The 20,011-nt window shown below is 37.9% G+C and overlaps 1 protein-coding gene across 2 annotated transcripts in view; it reads left to right on the top strand.

Annotated features, from left to right (window-relative positions):
- The window catches only part of LOC120533190 (gastrula zinc finger protein XlCGF57.1-like), a 23,491-nt gene extending 5,292 nt beyond the window's left edge, over window positions 1-18,199 (top strand). For both annotated transcript variants that reach the window (XM_039759928.1, XM_039759929.1), the window contains exons 2-3: window positions 2,706-3,739; window positions 15,812-18,199. In XM_039759928.1, coding sequence (XP_039615862.1) covers window positions 3,361-3,739; window positions 15,812-17,154 — 1,722 coding nt within the window. In that variant the 5' untranslated portion in view covers window positions 2,706-3,360 and the 3' untranslated portion in view covers window positions 17,155-18,199. The remainder of the gene's footprint in view (window positions 1-2,705; window positions 3,740-15,811) is intronic.
- The last annotated feature ends 1,812 nt before the right edge of the window (window positions 18,200-20,011 follow it).

The following is a 20,011-nucleotide window of genomic DNA, read 5'->3' as shown; positions in this document are numbered from 1 at the left end:
GTCAGTGATTGATGGTTTAGCATGTGTAGTTGAAAGTTAAAATGGTGAGGCAAGACTCAAGCAAAGTGGCTATTTGGCTGATCTAAACCAGCAATGATGTAAGTTGCTCCACTTGTTAATACTGCATTGAGAGGTCAAGCAAAATGATTTCTTTTATTGGCTAACTAAAAAGAGTCAAACTTGCATATTATAGGCAATTCAGACCCCTTCCTCAGGCAGGATGTGAAGGGACCTGAATTGCCTCGAAACCTTTACATAGTTTTATTGGCTAACTAAAAATATTACAACATGCAAACTTTCAAGGCAACTCAGGATTACATCTTGCCTGAAGAAGGGACCTGAGTCACCTCGAAAGCTTGCATATTATAATCGTTTTCGTTATAATCGTCAATAAAAGCTGTCAGTTTGCTTGACATCCCTTTGCATTTGTAATGGCTAACGTGGTACAACACCCTACAACAGGGGTGGCAAACTCCAGGCCTAGAGAGCCGCAGTGGCTGCAGGTTTTCATTCTTACCATCTTCTTAATTAGTGACTAGTTTTTGCTGCTGATTACTTCTTTCAATTAACTTGACTCAGACCCCATAGTTGTTTCTTTTTCTTTAATTAGCAGCCAAACAATAATGAGACACAAAACAAGCCACCACATGACCAGCTCCCCTGTGCCCATCACACAATATCTGAAATTAAAGAGAGGTGTTGGTCTTGGTAAGGTTTATCTCTCAGGTCACCAAAACATTTTGATGGTGCTCTTAGAAAGAACAGAAAAACAACAGTTTTCGGAAAGTCTGCTGTGGCAGAAAGAGAGCAGCAACAAGCCATGGAATTAAATAAAGGGTTTATTAACAACAAGAATCAGCTTCTCAGTAAGAAAGTGATTGGAGTGAAATTGGTTGGAGTTTGAAGCCCCAGTTTAGCTGGTCATCTGTTAGCTCGTTTCACATCTCATTTCTGCTTGGCTGTCATTTATTGAAGAAAGAAATCAATTCAGAGGGCTGAACTCTTCCAACAGGGCTATTAAAGTGATGGGGAAAAAGTTAATTAGCAGTGAAAACTGGTCACTGATTAGGAGGAGGGTTAGAATGAAAACCTATAGCCACTGCAGCACTCCAGGCCTGGAGTTTGACACCCATGCCCGACAACAACAACATTTATTTCTATACCACATTTTCATACAAACAATGTAGCTGAAAGTGCTTTACATGATGGAGAAAGATAAAAAAGACAAAATAAATAATTAAAATTAGGGAACATCTAATTAACGTAGAATAAAATTAAGGCCCTGTGACCAGGGAGGACAGGAAAAAAAAAAAAACTCCAGACAGCTGGAGAAAAAAAAAGTAAAATCTGCAGGGGTTCCAAAGCCACGAGACCACCCAGCCCCTCTAGGCATTCTGCCCTACATAAATGACCTCAATCAGTCCTCATTGTATTCAGGGTTCACATGGAAGAATTGGTCATGTGGACTTCTGGCCTTTAATCCATCAATGTAGGGACATCACGGTGCTTTGATCAGGTGGTGTCGCCACCACAGTAAACCAGAAAAAGAACAGAAGAGAAAGTAGGGGTTAGTATGGATTATGTAACCACTAAGAATATTGATGATAATTAATTGAATATACAGAGCCTCTGGATTTAACTAAGATAAGGTTATGAGAAAGCCATGTTAACGTAATGTGTTTTCAGCAGTGTTTTAAAATGTTGCACCGTATTAGCCTGGCGAATTCCTTTTGGCAAGCTATTCCAGATTTTAGGTGCCTAACAGCGGAAGGCCGCCTCACCACTTCTTTTAAGTTTAGCTCTAAGTAGACACTCATTTGAAGATCTAAGGTTACGATTTGGTACTTAATTTTAGTACTTGATATGACAGTAAAATTTAATTAGTGTTTCAATGCTTTGAAGGACAAGGCACATCTCACCCACTAATTCAACATTTACCGTATTAACAGAGTTGCAGTCCTCCCACTTCCCAAACTCCTAAATACGTAACTGTGGATGCATGTGAGCCCACCCTGCCTGACCTGAAACCGTATAGAATGGCTAGAAAATGGGATGGATGCTTGGACTAGTAGACCTATGTGTATACTAGTATATGTGTATGTGTGTATTCAAACTTGAATTAGTTCTGAAATATCTCTTCTTGTGACATCTGTAATGTGTGTGTGTATACTTTATATAATATTATGTATGTGTGTGTGCAATGTGGTGTTAATACCATTTTCACATCTGCATAATTCAATTCAGGGTCAAAAGAAGGACTATAGCCTATCCATGGAGCACTGGGTGCACAGCAGGGATCAAACCTGGGCAAGGCTCTGGTCAAAAGCAGTCCTTGTTTTTAATAACTTAAACATTGTAGTGATTGCTTTTGCAGAATAAACTAAAGAATGGTGGATTAGTAGATACCCTACACGTAAGCTGATATGTTACAGATGTGTTGAGGTGTTACACATTGTGTAATTATATGCAATATTTGTCATTCAAAGAAGGGGCTTCAGCTATAAAATTCATATTATGAGAAAGACCTAAGGGTCCGTACGAGCGGATTTATTGCTGTCCTCAACCAGATGCTGGTACAGAAACATTTGGAAAGATTAACAAGGATGTTGGACTATGTAGTGTCCATGCTATGTGAAGTACAGTTAGGGTGGCCTAATTTGGGACAATGTGCAGTTCTAAATGTAACCTACTCTGTTTTGTTGCAGAGTTAAAGAGAAGCCTGCATTTGAAGTAACCTAATACAGAAATGGAAGAGAAATGTCTGGCTGTTCAGGAGCTTCTACACATGGGATATAAACATGAATAAGTGACCTCAGAAGACACTAGTAATGACGAGTCATGTGTGAGGTGCTGATAGGCACAGCCAGCCCAGTTTTCTGCTGTTTCGTGGTTGCCATTGTTTTTTTTTTTTTTTTATAATTGTGTGATACATTTGATTTAGTGGTGCGCAGAAAGAAAGAGAAAAAGAGGAGTAGCCCTCAAAGACTACCAATATAATTGAACAGATAGTTAGTAAAGAGCTGTATCAACCAATCAGAGTGAAGGAAACAAATTATGTTCAGTGTGATTGGCTGGTGTATTTCGTATAAAGCAGATTGACGGAGCCGTGTCACACTGTACCTGTAACTGTCATTCCTGGGACTCAACTCCTACCTCCTATCAAAGACCAAGGGCCCATGGACTTTCTTCTGTTGTTCATAGCTGGAAGTGTTGGTTATTCTTGGTAAAGATCCACTTCTGTAGTGTTTTTTGTGTCATATGGGGCCAAGGAAACTGTGAGTCTGCATACACCTCCTGCACAATACGACAAGGAAAGGGGAGAATAACACATGACATTGGGGTCTCTTTTTGGTGTATACAATGGAGTACATAAGAAATGTGAATATTAAAGAAGAAGACTCAGAATGTGAATCTGAGCAATGCCAGGCAAAGATCAACGTAAATCAGGAAGAGGAGGATTGTAAATGGGGACCAACAGTCATTAAAGAAGAGTCCGAGTCAACATCTGATACTACTGACTTCAAAAAAAGTGACATTGTAATCCACATCAAGGCAGAAGAGGTTAAATTAGAGTCTGCCTCTCAGAATGTGTGTCCAGATGAAGAGCTAACTGGGAAAGGCTTAATGAAAAGTAGACCTCACATCCACCAGAATCATTCTGCCCAGGTGAAGACGGAATCTTTGGATCCTGAGGTGAAAAAGACGGAGGAAGCATCATGTTCAGCATATCCTGGTGGAGGTAAGAGCTGACGTAAAAATATAAAGCTTGATGACTTAGTTGAATTCTGAACTAAAAAATTAAGAACACTTAATAACTTGGGTGTAATTTGTAAAATGAACAAGAGAAACTGCAAGTTATGTATTGCTGATTAGCTTCTCTAAAATGCTAAAAGTACCGTGAACCCACAATTAACCAGTATTATAACATAAACATAAAAGCTAAGCATGGATGTACAGCAGTCCAATTGTAGTTATTTAAAGCACACAACGGAGGTTATCGCTCGTGGTATTTCACATATAATAAAACATCTTTAACTAATCTTCCTCATAATCCTTTAACTTACACACTTCTGTGACTGATAAGGGGGCTTATTGAACCACATATCAAAAATGAAATCAAGGCAGATACTCATTCCGCCCACTCCTGTGCCATTTTAAACAGTCCGGACGTCTTCCTTTCTAATGGCAGTGTAAGTCAGTACTATTTTGTGCAGCTCAAGGCTGTATTGATTTACAAATCGTTTTGAGTCTATTTTTTCAAAAGAAAGTAATCGCTAGTTCAATCAATCAATCAACATTTATTTATATAGCACATATTCATACAAAAAAATGTAGCTCAAAGTGCTTTACAAAATGAATAGAAAAATCGAAGACACAATAAAAAATAAACATAAGTCACCATTAATTAACATAGAATAAGTAAGGTCCAGTGGCCAGGGTGGACAGAAAAAACAAAACAAAAAAAACTCCAAAAGCTGGAGAAAAAAATAATAGTTGTTTGCCTTAATTTCTGAGTAAACATTTATTTCCTTCTCTGACCTAAAACTAACCAATCAAGAAAAAATAAGGTTAAATATAAATGCTTACTTTTACAATTTTGTGAAAAAGTGCTTGTAAACCTATTCTGCCCCATCTGCAGTCGGCTGGCACCCAGTCCAGGATTTGTCTCTGCTTTGTGCTAGACTGGCTCCAGCCTCCTGCAGCCATAAGCTGGTTTGAAAACACTGTGGGATGTTTCCTAGCCTGCTTGAAATTCCACTCCTGGCTGGGATAAAACTGACCAACAGTGCTTGGCTTTGTTTGTCTGTGTCAGTAAAGTCAGTTAAACATCAAATTTTCCAAATAATAGTCTGACCGTTTTTGCTTTCTTTTTTTTATTTTTCTGTCAAATGATCAACAAGAGACTAAGGTTTGTGGATGGCCAACTCCACTGAAGTGACTGTTAGGTATAAGGGAGGCACGGTGTGTATTTTAGATTCATATCTACCCTGTGCAGATAGGGGTTTCTCCAGGGATTAGCACATGGCCCCTAACTATTTACTTTGTATACTGAATTAACAAGATAAGGAATTTTGAGTGGAGAAGGACAAACAAACTGGAATTGATTTTACTTCACTATTGGCACGTAGCCTTATCTTGCTCAACTAGAAGAATTCTAACTCTCCTTTTTTCAGTCAGTGGATAACTGATGTTATATATTATTTGAAATTTGAAAAAATCTCATTCTCACTTAGATGATCTGTACAAAACTTTATCAAAACCTGGCAGGATCTAATCAATAACATTTTAGAATAAACATTCAAAGCATTGAGGAAGCGGATTCTCTTTTTTTTTTTTTTTATTTATTTTAATTCATTTACTAATTTACATATTTTTTACTATTACTAGGCTCACCCGCCTTTTAAGTTGACCACTTCTTAAGGCAATTCAATATGTAGATCAATTTGATATTTTATACAAACTCATTCATTTGGTTATATTGCATTTGAGCGGTATTACTTTAATACTCGTAGTTTCTGTTATTTTTGTGATGAAATTTAAACTTTTATTCTATATTGAGGTCGCCCTTTTGAACCCCCCTGATATTTACTACGCGGTGAGGCATTTGTACTCCATCAACATTAATTATTTCCAGAGACATAATTTTGTCTATTTTTCCAGCACATCGCGTACAAAAGCAAGGCAACGATGGCGCACAGAACTCTGCTCACATCATGTCGCCTGCAGCAAGCTGCAAGTAGTTAGTCTGTGATAAGCGGAATACCGCTACGCTTTCCACTCACGGGACGGAAGGACAATCCCGACCGCTTTTATATAGTAAGAAAGAAGAAGATGATATCGCACAGTATGGAGTAGAAAATCATCTTTTACCTAGAAAAATGAAACTACAAATCCCATCGTGCATTGCAAATGGACGGGGCGTGTGTGAAACTCCGCGCCTGCGTAGCACTCACGGGACGGAAGGACAATCCCGACCGCTTTTATATAGTAAGATTATTACTCTGCTGACCTAGCACTCTTTCTCATGGGTGGGGGTCAATTTGTTTCGAACCTAGTTTTGTTAAACTTGACTTGCTTGTATGGAATGTTATTTGATTTTATTAAAATTAATAATGTTAGGTTGGTCTCGTCCGATGCGAGAGATGGACGTCTGAAGTGGAGCTCCGCTAGCAGTGGTGCTATTTTTCATATTATTTGCTTATTATTCTGAGATATCCTGTATTTATTCAACCCGAGAGGGACCGCTACAGTATATGTAAACACATATAAACATGGCCAACAAGAAGGGGGTCCGAAAGAATCAAGACTAAAGCTACATCCAAGCTGCGATCAGCAAGCCCTAGTTCGAGATACGGCCTCTCAGAGACAGACCTGGATCAGATGGGCGAAAGTACAGACTCCTCGGGACCACGGTCCGCTACATCGCCGCCTGAGAGCGAAAAGGGAGCGAAGGTGCGATCGTGAGTGCAGATGTGGATAGCTCGCCGATTGGAGAGGATTACCTGAAACTGGAAAAGGCCGGGAGGTCCGCGGCTTCAGTTACGCAATCACGCGGGACTGGAGCAGCGGGACACCGCTTCAGCAGAGTCTGCTGCTTCATCTACGGTACAAGAAGGCACATTTGAGCTATCTGAACTGAAAGTGTTGCTCGCTGACCTCAGGCAAGATATAAAGAAAAGCGAGAAGGCTAATGAGAAAGCAACGGCAAAGGCACATGAGAGACTGAAACAGGAGATGAAACAGGCCAATGAATGTCTGCGACAGGAAATCCAACAGGCAAATGAAAGGCTTCAAGAGGTACAGCTTGAACTTCGACAGGTGCTGGGTAAAATTGAAGAGCGCATTGAGAAAAACTCGCTAAACTGAGCACGCTTGCTGATCGATTGGAGCATCTTAGTGAGACATTCACGAATCGGATCGAAATAGCCGAACATCTAGCTGCCAGTGCCGAGGAAAGAGCAGTAAATGTCAGTTCGAATGTAAAAACTCGGAGAAAAACTTGGAGACAGACTGGCTGCTTTAGAAGATGGGAATAGAAGGTATAATGTCAGAATTGAAGGCTTGCCGGAGAATCGAAAGTTTAAACCCGTGAAATTCGCAACTGAACTTTTTCTAAAATAATCGGGCGACTTTAAAGCAGAATCTGAGATAGCAGCGCTTACAGCGTCACGCTGATCAAACACCGTCAGACCCCGACCAAGATCTTTTATAGTCCGTTTTGAACGATTATCATTTAAGTTAGAGGTGATGGAACTCCTCAGGAAAAAAAGGAAGATATTATATATGAAGATTGCCAATTCGCCTTCCCTGACTTCTCTCCAGCAACAGCTATCAAACGCCGCCTTCTATAATATTAAACAGCGCTACGGCAAGCCAATGTCAAATACGGCCTCCTGTATCCGCAAAACTGAAAGTGGAATGGCAGGGCATTTCTATGTTTTCGCTAGCAAGGAGGAGGCAGAAAATGAGTTAAGAAAGCTGATCCCGGACTATTCTGATACATAATTGTGAGTCATGGCGGTAAATGATAAAGCTAGGATTAATAATCTACTGTCTGATCTATTTGTTTCTAAAATACGGGTTTTTATCAGCATATATTCTCATATTCTTATATTATTTTTACTTACTTTTTACTTATCATTACTTAGTATTACTAGGGCGCTAAATGTTTGTGTTTTATTGTGCTTAATTACGTTTTCCTCCTCTTTTTTTTTTTTTCTTTTCTAATTATTTCATGTGTACCCTAAATGAGACTGTTCAATATCATACCCTTGGTTTGCTGTTATTGCTATTACTGCATTAAGACTTGTTATGCTTGTTTTGGACACATCTTTAACACCATCACCTGGGTTTATTATCTGGGGATATCATCTTAATGCACTAAAATTGATGAAGATTATATGTATGTATGTATGTATATATATATATATATATATATATGTATATGTGTATATGTATATATATATATATATATTAAGTGCAAAATTCTTTTTTTTTTTTTTTCTTTTTCCTCTTTTAAAGACTATATTGGTAACAGATATCTCTATCTTTTAACCTTAAAGCGCCACTGCATGGGGGCTTGATGTGCTTTGGACGTGCTCTGTCTCTGGGTATGTCAGAGGACTGGGACTGCATGAAGTGGGTTTTAGCCTCACCTGGGGAGGCAAAAAGGGAGGGTGGGGGTTAAGGGGAAGAGAAAGAGAGCAGGCTTGATCTATATCTAATCTATCATCTCAATCTTTATAATTATAACTATCAACGTAATAATAAGCTGCATGGCAACAACTCTTGGGGGAATAGGAAATTAAGACCTAAACTATTTCACTTCCAGTTAAGACTATAATATGACACCAAAAACTCAGAATCAGTGTCTCCATGATGGGACAGTTAACTTCGTAAGCTGGAATGTTAAAGGCCTGAATCACGAATTAAAGAGAAAGAAAGTACTTTCTCACCTAACAGGTCTAAATGCTAAAATAGTATTTTTACAGGAAACCCACTTACTAAGTAAGGATCAGTTCCGGCTGCAAAAGACTGGACTGGCCAAATGTTCCATTCTAGTTTTACAAAGAAAACTAGAGGGGTGGGAATTCTCATACATAGAACAGTACCATTTGTAGCATCAGATGTAGTATTGGATCCTGAAGGGAGATATGTGATGGTCATGGGAGACTTATCTAACTGTAAAATGATTTTGATAAATGTTTATGCACCTAATGTTGATGATAAGGAATTTATACAAAATTTATTTGCATCCATTCCCAATCTGAACACTCATAAACTTATAATGGCTGGGGGCTTTAATTGTGTTCTAAATCCACTTTTAGATAAGACTTCCTCCACAGGGGAACGCAACTAACACCGCAAAGATAATTACAAAGTTTATAACTGATCACAACTTATCAGATCCCTGGAGGTTTTTAAACCCAAATTCAAGAACATATTCTTTCTACTCACCAGTACATCATTGCTACTCAAGGATTGATTACTTCTTTATAGATAATAACTTCTTGCCTAAGATTAAATCTTGTAAATACGATGCTATTGTTATTTCAGACCATGCTCCGATGATCTTGGAGCTGAAATTACTAAGCCCCATACACTCACCCCGCAGATGGCGTCTCAATCCGCTTCTATTAGCTGACGAGAATTGTACTGAATTTATATCCAAACAAATTGAATTCTTTCTAGAGACAAATACATCCCCTGAGATCTCTGCAGGAACACTCTGGGAAACTCTTAAGGCCTTCTTAAGAGGACAGATTATCTCATATCTTTCCCACAGAAATAAATCCGAGCGAAGAAAGTAGCAGAGATAAAAAGCGAAATTACTAAAATAGATGAAGAACATGCCAGACTACCAAGCGAGACTCTACATAAGAGGAGGCAGGCTCTACATTCAGAATTAAACCTCTTGACAACTAAAGAAACCGAACAACTAATTTACAAATCCAGACATCATTATTATGAACATGGAGAGAAAGCTAATAAGCTTTTAGCGCAACAAATTCACAAGCAAGAAGTGCGCAACGCAATCTCGATAATTACTAACACGAATGGAGATAAAATCATCGAACACAAAAATATAATGTGCACTTTTAGAGACTACTATAAATCCCTATATACTACTGAGTTTAAAGAAGACAATATACAATCTAATGCATTTCTGGATAAATTACAGATACCACAAATTGACGCTATTAGTGTGGAGGAGCTCGATAAACCTCTGTCATTATCAGAATTACTGGATGCTATAAAGTCACTCCAAGGTGGAAAAGCAGCAGGCCCTGATGGCTACCCTGCAGAGTTTTACAAGAAATTCTCCGCTCAGCTAGCTCCCTCCTATTAGCAACATTTACAGAAGCCAGAGATAACCAATCTCTTCCACAAACCTTTCGCCAAGCACTAATCACTGTCTTTCCAAAACAAAATAAGGACTTATTACAATGTGCATCATACAGACCAATTTCACTTCTGAATAACGACGTTAAAATACTCTCTAAAATCATAGCTAGAAGGATGGAGAAAGTGCTCCCTCAATAATATCACAAGACCAAACTGGATTTATTAGGGGCCGACACTTATCTTCAAATCTTCGACGCCTGTTTAATGTAATATACTCACCAACTAAATCAAACACCCCAGAAATATTATTATCATTGGATGCAGAAAAAGCATTCGACATGATTGAATGGAAATACCTTTTACTATTTTGGAGAAGTTTGGGTTTGGCCCAACATTTGTGCATGGATTAAATTACTGTATACTAACCCAGAAGCTTCAGTTTGCATCAATAACATTTGCTCAGACTACTTTAAACTAGAACGTGGCACAAGACAAGGATGCCCTTTGTCACCACTGCTGTTTGCAATTGCCATTGAACCACTGGCAATACATTGTCGAAATACTGATCAGATAAAGGGGATTAGCAGAGAAGGACTGGAACAGAAAATCTCATTATATGCAGATGACATGGTACTGTATATATCGGACCCAGAAAATTCTGTGCCTGCAGTCTTAGCAGCACTCACAGAATTTCAAAAGCTCTCTGGTCTCAGAATTAATCTGAATAAAAGTGTACTCTTTCCGTGAATTCGCAAGCATATAATATTAGATTAGACACCCTTCCTTTTATCATTGCAGAACAGTTTAAATACCTCGGGTAAACATCACAAGTAAACATAAAGCTCTTTATCAAAAAATTTCGTGTCTGTATGGAAAAAATTAAACAAGACTTGCATAGATGGTCAACCCTTCATCTCACACTAGCTGGAAGAATTAACACTGTTAAGATGAATATTCTTCCTAAGCTCCTTTTTATTTCAAAACATACCAATATACATTAATAAATCGTTCTTTAAGCAATTAGATTCAACAATAACCTCATTTATTTGGAATTCTAAACATCCACGCATCAAAAGAGCGACCCTACAAAGACAAAAGGCAGAAGGCGGCATGGCTCTACCTAACTTCCAGTTTTATTACTGGGGCAAATATACAGTCGATAAGAACCTGGACACAAATAGAAGAACATACACAGGCATGGACCGCAATAGAAGTAAAATCCTGCAGTACTTCTTTGTATTCCTTGCTTTGTGCTCCAATAAACACACGTTATCGGCAATACACTAATAACCCAATTGTGCTCCACTCACTTAGAATCTGGAACCAATGTAGAAAGCATTTTAAGACGGAGAAGCTTCTTTCTGTGGCACCCTGCAAAAGAACCACCTCTTTCAACCCTCACAAACATATGCAGTTTTAATATCTGGAAAAATTTGGAATTAACTTGCTTAGAGACCTTTATATAGACAACGTCTTTGCATCCTATGAACAATTACGTTCCAAATTTAACATTCCAGCTACAAATTTCTTTCACTATCTTCAAATCAGGAACTTTGTTAAACAGAACCTTCCAGATTTTCCTCATCTTGCACCCTCATCCACGCTGGAAAAATTATTGCTCAATTTCAAGGAGTTAGACTCCATCTCTACAATATATAAAATCCTTTTACAATCCCTTCCTTTCAAAGATCCAAGAGGACACTGGGAAAATGACCTCTCAATTAATATATCAGAAAAGGAGTGGAAAGTAGCAATGCAGAGAATTCACTCAAGCTCCATATGCAAAGCATACAATTATACAACTCAAAATTATATATCGAGCACATCTGTCTCGACTAAAACTCTCCAAAATGTTTCCAGGGCATGATCCAACCTGCGAACGTTGCAACCAAGCCCCAGCCTCACTAGGTCACATGTTCTGGGCCTGCTCCAAATTAACATTATTCTGGACAAAAATTTTTAATTACCTCTCAGACAGTCTTGGACTCACAATCCCTCCTAACCCATTAACAGCTGTGTTTGGGGTTCTTCCAGAGGGTCTTAAAGTGGAGAAAGACAAACAAACTGTGATTGCATTCACTACACTGTTGGCACGCAGACTTATTCTGATAAACTGGAAGAACCCAAACTCTCCTCTTTAAGTCAGTGGGAAACTGATGTGTTATATTATTTAAAATTGGAAAAATCAAATACTCAGTTAGAGGATCTGTGCAGACTTTTTCAAAACATGGCAGGATCTAATCAGTAATATTTTGAAATGATTTTATAAAGCACAGAGAATTTGTTGATTTAGGTATTTTTAAAAGCCTTAAATTTTACACCGTTTGGCTTGCTCTCTCTCTCAAGGGTGGGGATCGATCTGTTCTTAGCATAATTCTTTTTTTTTGTAAAACTTGATTGCTATGTATTGATTGTAATAAAATTAATAAATAAATAAAAAAAAAAAAAAATTAATAATGTTAAAAAAAAAAGAGAGTTTCAGTAAATAATACAAAGTACACTGTCATGCTAATAATACTGGAATTTATTTATACAGTCGTCCCTCAGTATCCATGGGTGAGTGGTTACAGGACACCCCCACGGTTATCGAAATCTGCAGGTCCTCATGTTCCTTGTATAAAATAATGTAGTATTTGCATATAACCTACACACATCCTCCTGTTCAATTTAAATAATTTCAGTATACTTTATTATACTTAACACAATGTAAATACTGTGTAAGTAGTTGTCATACTACAACCCCCAAACTGGAAAAAGTTGGGGTGGAATGGAAAATGCAAAAAAAAACAAAACAAAAAAAAACAGTAACTGTTAAATTTCCTTTGACTTTTATTTCATTGCAGACAATGCGAACCCAAGATATTTCATGTTTTATCAGGTCAATTTCATTTCATTTGTTAATATACATCCATTCTTGTATTTCAGGCCTGCAACACTTTCTAACAACAGTTGGGATGATAAAACATTCACCAATGTGTAATGTCGCCATTCCTTCTCACAACACTTAAAAGACATTTTGGCACTGAGGATACCAAGTGATGAAATGTTCCAGGTGTTATTTTGGCCCATCCTTCCTGCAAGCATGTCTTAGAGTGTGCAACAAGATGGGTGGTGGTTGTCGTTGTCGCATTTTTCACACACAGTCTCTCTTGAGGACAGGTTATGACTGCAGACAGGCCAGTCCAGTACCCACCCCCTCTTCTTCAGCAGCCATGTCTTTGTTATGTGTGCAGAATGTGGGTTTGCATTGTCTTGTTGAAAAATGCATGGACATCCCTGGAAAAGATGTCAACTTGAAGGCAGCATATGTTGCTCTAAAATCTCAGTGTACTTTGCTCGTCCGAACTCCAAATGGAAAAGAACAGCATTTCTTTTTGTGAGTTCCATGGGGTACCCCTTTAAAGATGTGAATGTATTTGCAAAGCAGTGCTTGAAGGGTATACACATACCGTATATACTCACATATAAGTCGGGTCTTGAAACCCGAAAAATCGATCATAAAATCAGATCCCGACTTAAACGGCAATTCAAAAATGCGACACTTAATTATTTTTTTTGTACATCTTCTTGCCTCCTCCAATCGCACACCAGTTTCTCAGACATATCGAATTTTGAAAACTTCAAATTTCCTTCTGATCAAACGCTCCATTGTAGATGAGGGATGCTCATATGATAAAGGTGTATGAGGGTGTGAGATACAAAAAAAACACAAAACGGTGCAAACGTCACTTCGGAATATTTCAGGTATTACCATGTGGTCACGTAGGCACAATAAATAGAAAATAAAGGCAGTGTGCTCCGTGGTTACTCTCTCAGGTGGGCGTTAGCATATCATGATCTCTTGGATCAATAGCGTGAGTTTTCTGCATTCGACTTATACAACCGACATTATAAAATACTAGAAATTATACGGTAAAATCAAGACCCGACTTATACGCGGGAGAACTTATCCATAAGTATATATGGTAAGTGCTTGTACTCTGTATGTTACACTGATGTATTATCATGAAGAGCGAGGAAATGCAGAGCAGTAGCTTTAAGCACTGCAACACAATTTGTCTGGCTTCCCACTTAGAAATTTGAGCTTTGCAGTTTAAGAGCCGTGTTTGGGTATTTTGCCATTTTAAGTGCCGCGGCTCATCAGGTTGGTTTATTAGTGAGTGATGAGTCCCTTTTGGAGTTCCGAGCATTGCATCCAGGGTCTGGAGGTAGACGGAGCAGAATGGATAAACATGATGAGAGCCGGTACACTAGAAAACACTGCCAGTATTCATCTAAGGGTGGCAATAATGAAAAGCAAAAATTGAGAAGCACCAGTGAGCTTCAACCAGTGGTGCAAAGAATTTCAGAGAGCAGGCAGATGGGGCATCCCCATTTAAAGTAAATAGGCATGCATGTAAACATAAACCATTTTATGGTTTTGGGATTGGGGGGTCCCTTTTCAAAGTATGTAAATGTAAATATACATTACAATGGATTAAGTTGTTTGGGGACCTGTTAAATTTAAACTGATGTCATCGGTCCAGGGGCGTTTCTAATAATAAATAATAATAATACATTTTATTTATATAGCGCCTTTCCCATGCTCACGGCACTTACAGAATATAAGAAAGAATGGCAGGGTATACAGTATATAGCATTGTACAAACCAGATAAATAAATAAAGAAGATTATGACAGTGAATTCAGAAATTCTAGAATTTGAAGGTTTCAGGGTCATAGCCCAAGTGATTGTTACCCATAGTGTTGCATGTATATAAAATCGGGGTCAGGGGCTATATAATGGAGACAAGGATCCGGGGACTTACCACTATTGTCATGTAGGTAATCCAGAAAATATCAGGGGCTAAAGACTCAGAAGCATTTTATTAATGTTTCAGACATTTTTTTTTAATTTCTGAACTTTCTATCTGATGCTTGCAATAGTCTATGAAATTTTGAGTAGATGAAGTTATAATAAGGTATCTAAAACAATTTGTTTCTGCTATTTTAACTTTAAAAAATAATAGTTTAAGAATAACTATCCAATTCAGTTCTGTACTCTGTAAACAGGTTGCATGATTAACAATATTTACAGTACCAAGTTGGCTTTACACATTTGAAAATGTGATTAGTGGAATGAACATTCGACAATTCTAATGGAAGTTACAAATGCTATTTAATGCCATATAGATTGGCCAATGCTCCAGTTGTGTTTTAGTCATTCATGACTTATTTTGTGATGTTTTGGAAGATTTACATATTGATATACAATAGCGATATCCTTTTTTTCCCCCCTCAAAAGACCCGCAGACTGATGTGCAGCATGTCCGTGAGGCATTGCAAAAACCATGGGACAATCAATTGTTTGTCAAATTAGAAAGTGCAAATTTCATGGGGATAAAGTATTGTTTTTGGCATATGAAATTACTCACACTGGTTTAAGTGGGGATCCTAACCTAGTGGAAATCTTGAATTGGAAGACACTGGAGAGTGTGAAACAAGTCTGATGATTTGTAGGCTTTGCTAACTATTACAGATGATTAATTAACATTTCAGTACAATATTCTCTCCCATCACCTCACATACAAAAAACAAATCCTAGGAGCAGTTTTTGTGGTCTGCTGAAGCCCAATAAATATTTAATACATCAAGTTGCTGTTGACTGAGACTTCTGGATCCATCTTTGCAGTTTATTCTTGATGTGGGCATGTCCAGTATTGGTGGAGGTGTAATCCTTCTTTAAGAATTCCCTGATACCAAGAAAGATCCTGCATTTATATTTCAAAAAGTTAAATTTGATGTCCCTCTTGACTTGCATACTAGGATATTCGAATGGGCTCCCCCATTCAACCCATTATGTCCCCCACTGGTGTTGGCATTTCTTTTTTATTTGTATTTATTTTAAAATGAATGTGATATTGCACACTAATGACGATCTCATCTGACTTCTTTTAAAATAAATTGTATATTTTGTATTTCTGCAGATTTGCAAGAACATGTTACCCTCTCTCTTCATTGTAGCCCACATAAAAATGAAAACCTAGAAAAAGTGAAATCGATAAGTATAGATGTGAACAACACTCAACAACAGGTTCATAACCCAAATTCTGCACCTTTGTATGTTGGCCAAGAACAGAGGAAAACTACACAAAAATCTGAATCTAAACATCACAAAGAAAAGCCATCCTGTTCTGAATGTGGAAAAGAATTCTCTAGTCATGGCAATCTTTATTCACATAAAAAAATTCATAGTGGAGAGAAACCATATTGCTGTCCTGACTGTGGAAAGCGATTCACTAAAAATAGCAATCTGCAGACCCACTCAAGAATTCACAGTGGAGAGAAGCCATATGGCTGCTCTGAATGCGGCAAACAATTTTCTCTACAATGCAGCCTTCAGATACATGCAAAGCGTCACACAGGAGAGAAGCCATACTGCTGTTCTGAATGTGGGAAACAATTTACCACAAGTATTGCTCATCTGATCCACACAAGAATCCACACTGGAGAAAAACCATATTGCTGTTCTGTTTGTGGTAAACGATTCTCTACTAGTAGCACTCTTCTAACCCATACAAGAATACACACAGGAGAGAAGCCATATTGCTGCTCTGAATGTGGCAAAGGATTTGTTACAAGTAGCCATCTTCGGCTCCACAGACGAATTCATACAGGAGAGAAACCATTTTGCTGCTCTGACTGTGGCAAACAATTCTCAAGAAGAGGCAATCTTCTCACTCATAAAAGAATTCATACTGGAGAGAAGCCATATGCATGTGCTGACTGTGGCAAACAATTTTTACAAAGAGCCGGCCTTCAGTCCCACACTAGAATTCACACGGGAGAGAAACCATACTGTTGTTCTGAATGTGGCAAACAATTTTCTGTAAAACATAGCCTTCAGTTACACACAAGAATTCACACTGGGGAGAGGCCATACAGCTGTTCTGAATGTGGTAAACAATTCACTACCAGTCGACATTATCAGATCCATGCAAGAATTCACACTGGAGAGAAACCATATTGCTGTTCTGACTGTGGCAAACAGTTCTCACGAAGAGGCAATCTTAAGAAGCATAGAAGAATTCATACTGGAGAGAAACCATATTGCTGTTCTGATTGTGGGAAACTCTTCTCTACAAGTACTACACTTATGACCCATACAAGAATTCACACTGGAGAGAAACCTTATACCTGTTCTGACTGTGGCAAACAATTCTCACGGAAAAGTAATCTGCAGTCCCACACAAGAATTCATGGGAACAATTTAAGTGCTGCACTGAGTCCTCACTGCAAGAGCTACAGTGGTACAACAGAACTGTCATGAGTGTGAGGTTTTAATTGTATGCAAACTAAGAAAGTGGGGGGAAATTACCTCTTTGAGAAGTAATTTTGCGGCTATGAATGAAGTAAATAATTCTCTAAAAGGCTTCAGTTACAAAGTTTTCACATTAGGAGAAGAAAAACAATCGGACAAAGCATGTATACTGGATATTTTCAGGCCCAAATGAGTATTCACTGTTGCGAATGTGAAGGTAAAAAATGAAATATCTGGAGAAGCAGTCAGAGATGTGCCACATTTGGAATGAAATCGCTGATATTGTGACCGTGGTGCTGGGATCAAAAGAACTCAAAAAAATAAATATTCTAGCCCATCCCAATGCCCTAATAATTTCTATCACCCTCTTTGAAGTACAAAAGGAGTTATTGCTGAGGACAATGCAGGTGGTACACTGAGCTATTACTGCAAATGTACTATAATAACATTAATAGAGTAGACCATCCCAACTAAAGAGTGCGATTCACTCCTGTTTTAGCAGATAGCATATCAAACCTGTTAGGAAACAGTGAGAGAAGCTACATTGCTTTTCTGAATGTGACAAACAAGTTTTCACCAGTAGCAGAGATGAGAGATGGTGAAGATTTCATAAAGATGAGAAACAATTTAGAAGTAATTAGCCAAATATGGCTGAATACAGGTGAAATATAATTATGATTGAAAAATGAACTGGATTCAAAATAAAGCATAATATTGATTAATGATATTGTGGCAAAAAAGAGCAGTAATGTGCAAAATTAAGACAGCAAGGAATCAAAGTGCAGATAAATAAAAGTGACAGCGATACTACAAACATTTGTGCACATACGTTATGTCCAGAAATAATAAAAAGAAAAACAAAGTGTACACTTAGAAATGCAGGAACCATACCGTCAGTACAAAGTGATCCAGGATGTGAAGGACAACTTTCTGGACTTCCTCAAGACAGAGAAGCAGAGAGGACACCACAGTTGATACCTCAGAGCTGAGCCTTTTCATTTTAAGCAAAAGAAGATTAAGAGGTGACGTGACTGAAGTTGTTTAAAATTATGAAGGGAATTAGTACAGTGGATCGAGACTGTTATTTTAAAATGAGTTCATCAAGAACAAGGAGACACAGTTGGAAACTTAAGGATAAATTTTGCATAAACATTAGGAAGTTTTTCTTTATGCAGAGAACCACAGACACATGGAATAAAGTGACCAAGTAGTGTGGTGGACAGCAGGACTTTAGGGACTTTCAGAACTCGACTTGATGTTATTTTAGAAGAATTAGGTGGATAGGACTACTGAGCTTTGTGGGACTGGAGCTTTGTGGGACTGGATGGCTTGTTCTCATCTAGATTGTTGAAATGTTTCAGTCTCAAAGCAGCACAGAGTACAACCTTCTTGTATGCTGGTAGAAATGAGCCATACTGGGTAAGTGCTCAAACAAGCTACAGTGAGCTGAAAGCTGTCAGACAAGGCACACTGATGGCTGTTCAAATAAGTGCTCAAACAAGCTACAGTTTTACCTTGTGTTGAAATTTTTATTTTGACAATTTGCATCTTTTAACTAATAACAGTGGAGACTGCTAGGAATTGATTTAGGCTTTGAATCTTTATTGATTTGAACTTTGTATCTTGCTATATGTGCAAAAAAAAAAACCCAAAAAACTATTTTCTTAGCCTGGGGCATGGACATCAGCCTTTTGGGATTAGGGCAAAACAATTTTACAATGTGAACATTACTAGTAATTAAGATGATCAATCGTGTATTATGGTTAGGCACATGTGGACAGAGTTGTTTAAGTTTGGGATGCATGCTGGACAAAGAAGAGGAGATCTTCAGCTCCTCCACCTTGACAAGACATCTCCCATGAAATCTGGAAAGATACAAGACCTGTGTGGAAACGTTTAAGCAGCTATGCATCCCAGCTTAAAGAAACACATTCCCTTTCTTAAAGAAAATTATCTTTCATGAAGACTCTTTTAAAATACATTTTGCTTCTGTTGATTTTTTACAGTGTTTTATTATTTTTGCTTTATTTCAAGTTTATATTGTTGTGATGGGTCAAGGTATGGTGATAAAAGCACCTACAGTAGAAGTAGGGTTATTGGAGGATGGCAGGCCCCAAAGAGACAGATGGCATTGACGCACTCTTTCCAGAAATAAAAGGAAATTGAAGGAGTCCATATCCATATTCCTGTTATCACTAAAAAAAATTAAATACACAAACCTGATATATTATCTTTTTCATCATCAAATGGGTATCTGTGTTAAATCTTGATGTAAAATGACTTTAAAAATTCAATTTAAGACTGATCATGTTACTTAAAAAACATTTTCAGTTAAAGGTTAAAAAATACAGTTATAATGCAAAAGTATACAAAAAGAGCATCTAAAATAATTAAAGCTATCTCAAATAAAGAATTTAATCAAAGATGTAAAAGGGAATAAAATAAGGGCTAATAGTGTGACCCTGAGGAGTAACTGAACCTCCAGGCCCAAACCGATAACTTCACGATTAGGGCAATATTTTAAGATTTAGGATTAGGGCAGGGTTACAAAGGTTAGGTTTAGGGTGTGGGGAAGGGAAGGGCAGGGCACTCTAGAAAATGTGAAATTAAGTTAAGGGATGTGAAATGGGGTGAGCTCGTCCAAAAGTACAACAGCCACTACTGTACTAGGTCCCTTGCCGATTCCAGATTGGAGTGTTTCAGATTTCCTGATACTCTGGTCAAGTCCATACCTGGATTTGCCAGAGCATCCGGGAGCCATATGATAAAATCATTAATTCTAAATGCATGTTGTACAAATTGTGCAGGTAATTGTTGGGCTGCTGGGATATAGTACAATTTAAAATACAATTTATTTTTGTATAGC

The sequence above is a fragment of the Polypterus senegalus genome, chromosome 8, assembly GCF_016835505.1.
Source record: "Polypterus senegalus isolate Bchr_013 chromosome 8, ASM1683550v1, whole genome shotgun sequence".
In the NCBI taxonomy this organism is placed as follows: Eukaryota; Metazoa; Chordata; class Cladistia; order Polypteriformes; family Polypteridae; genus Polypterus; species Polypterus senegalus.
Note: the sequence above shows the minus strand (reverse complement) of the source record. Positions and strands in the feature narration are given on the sequence as shown.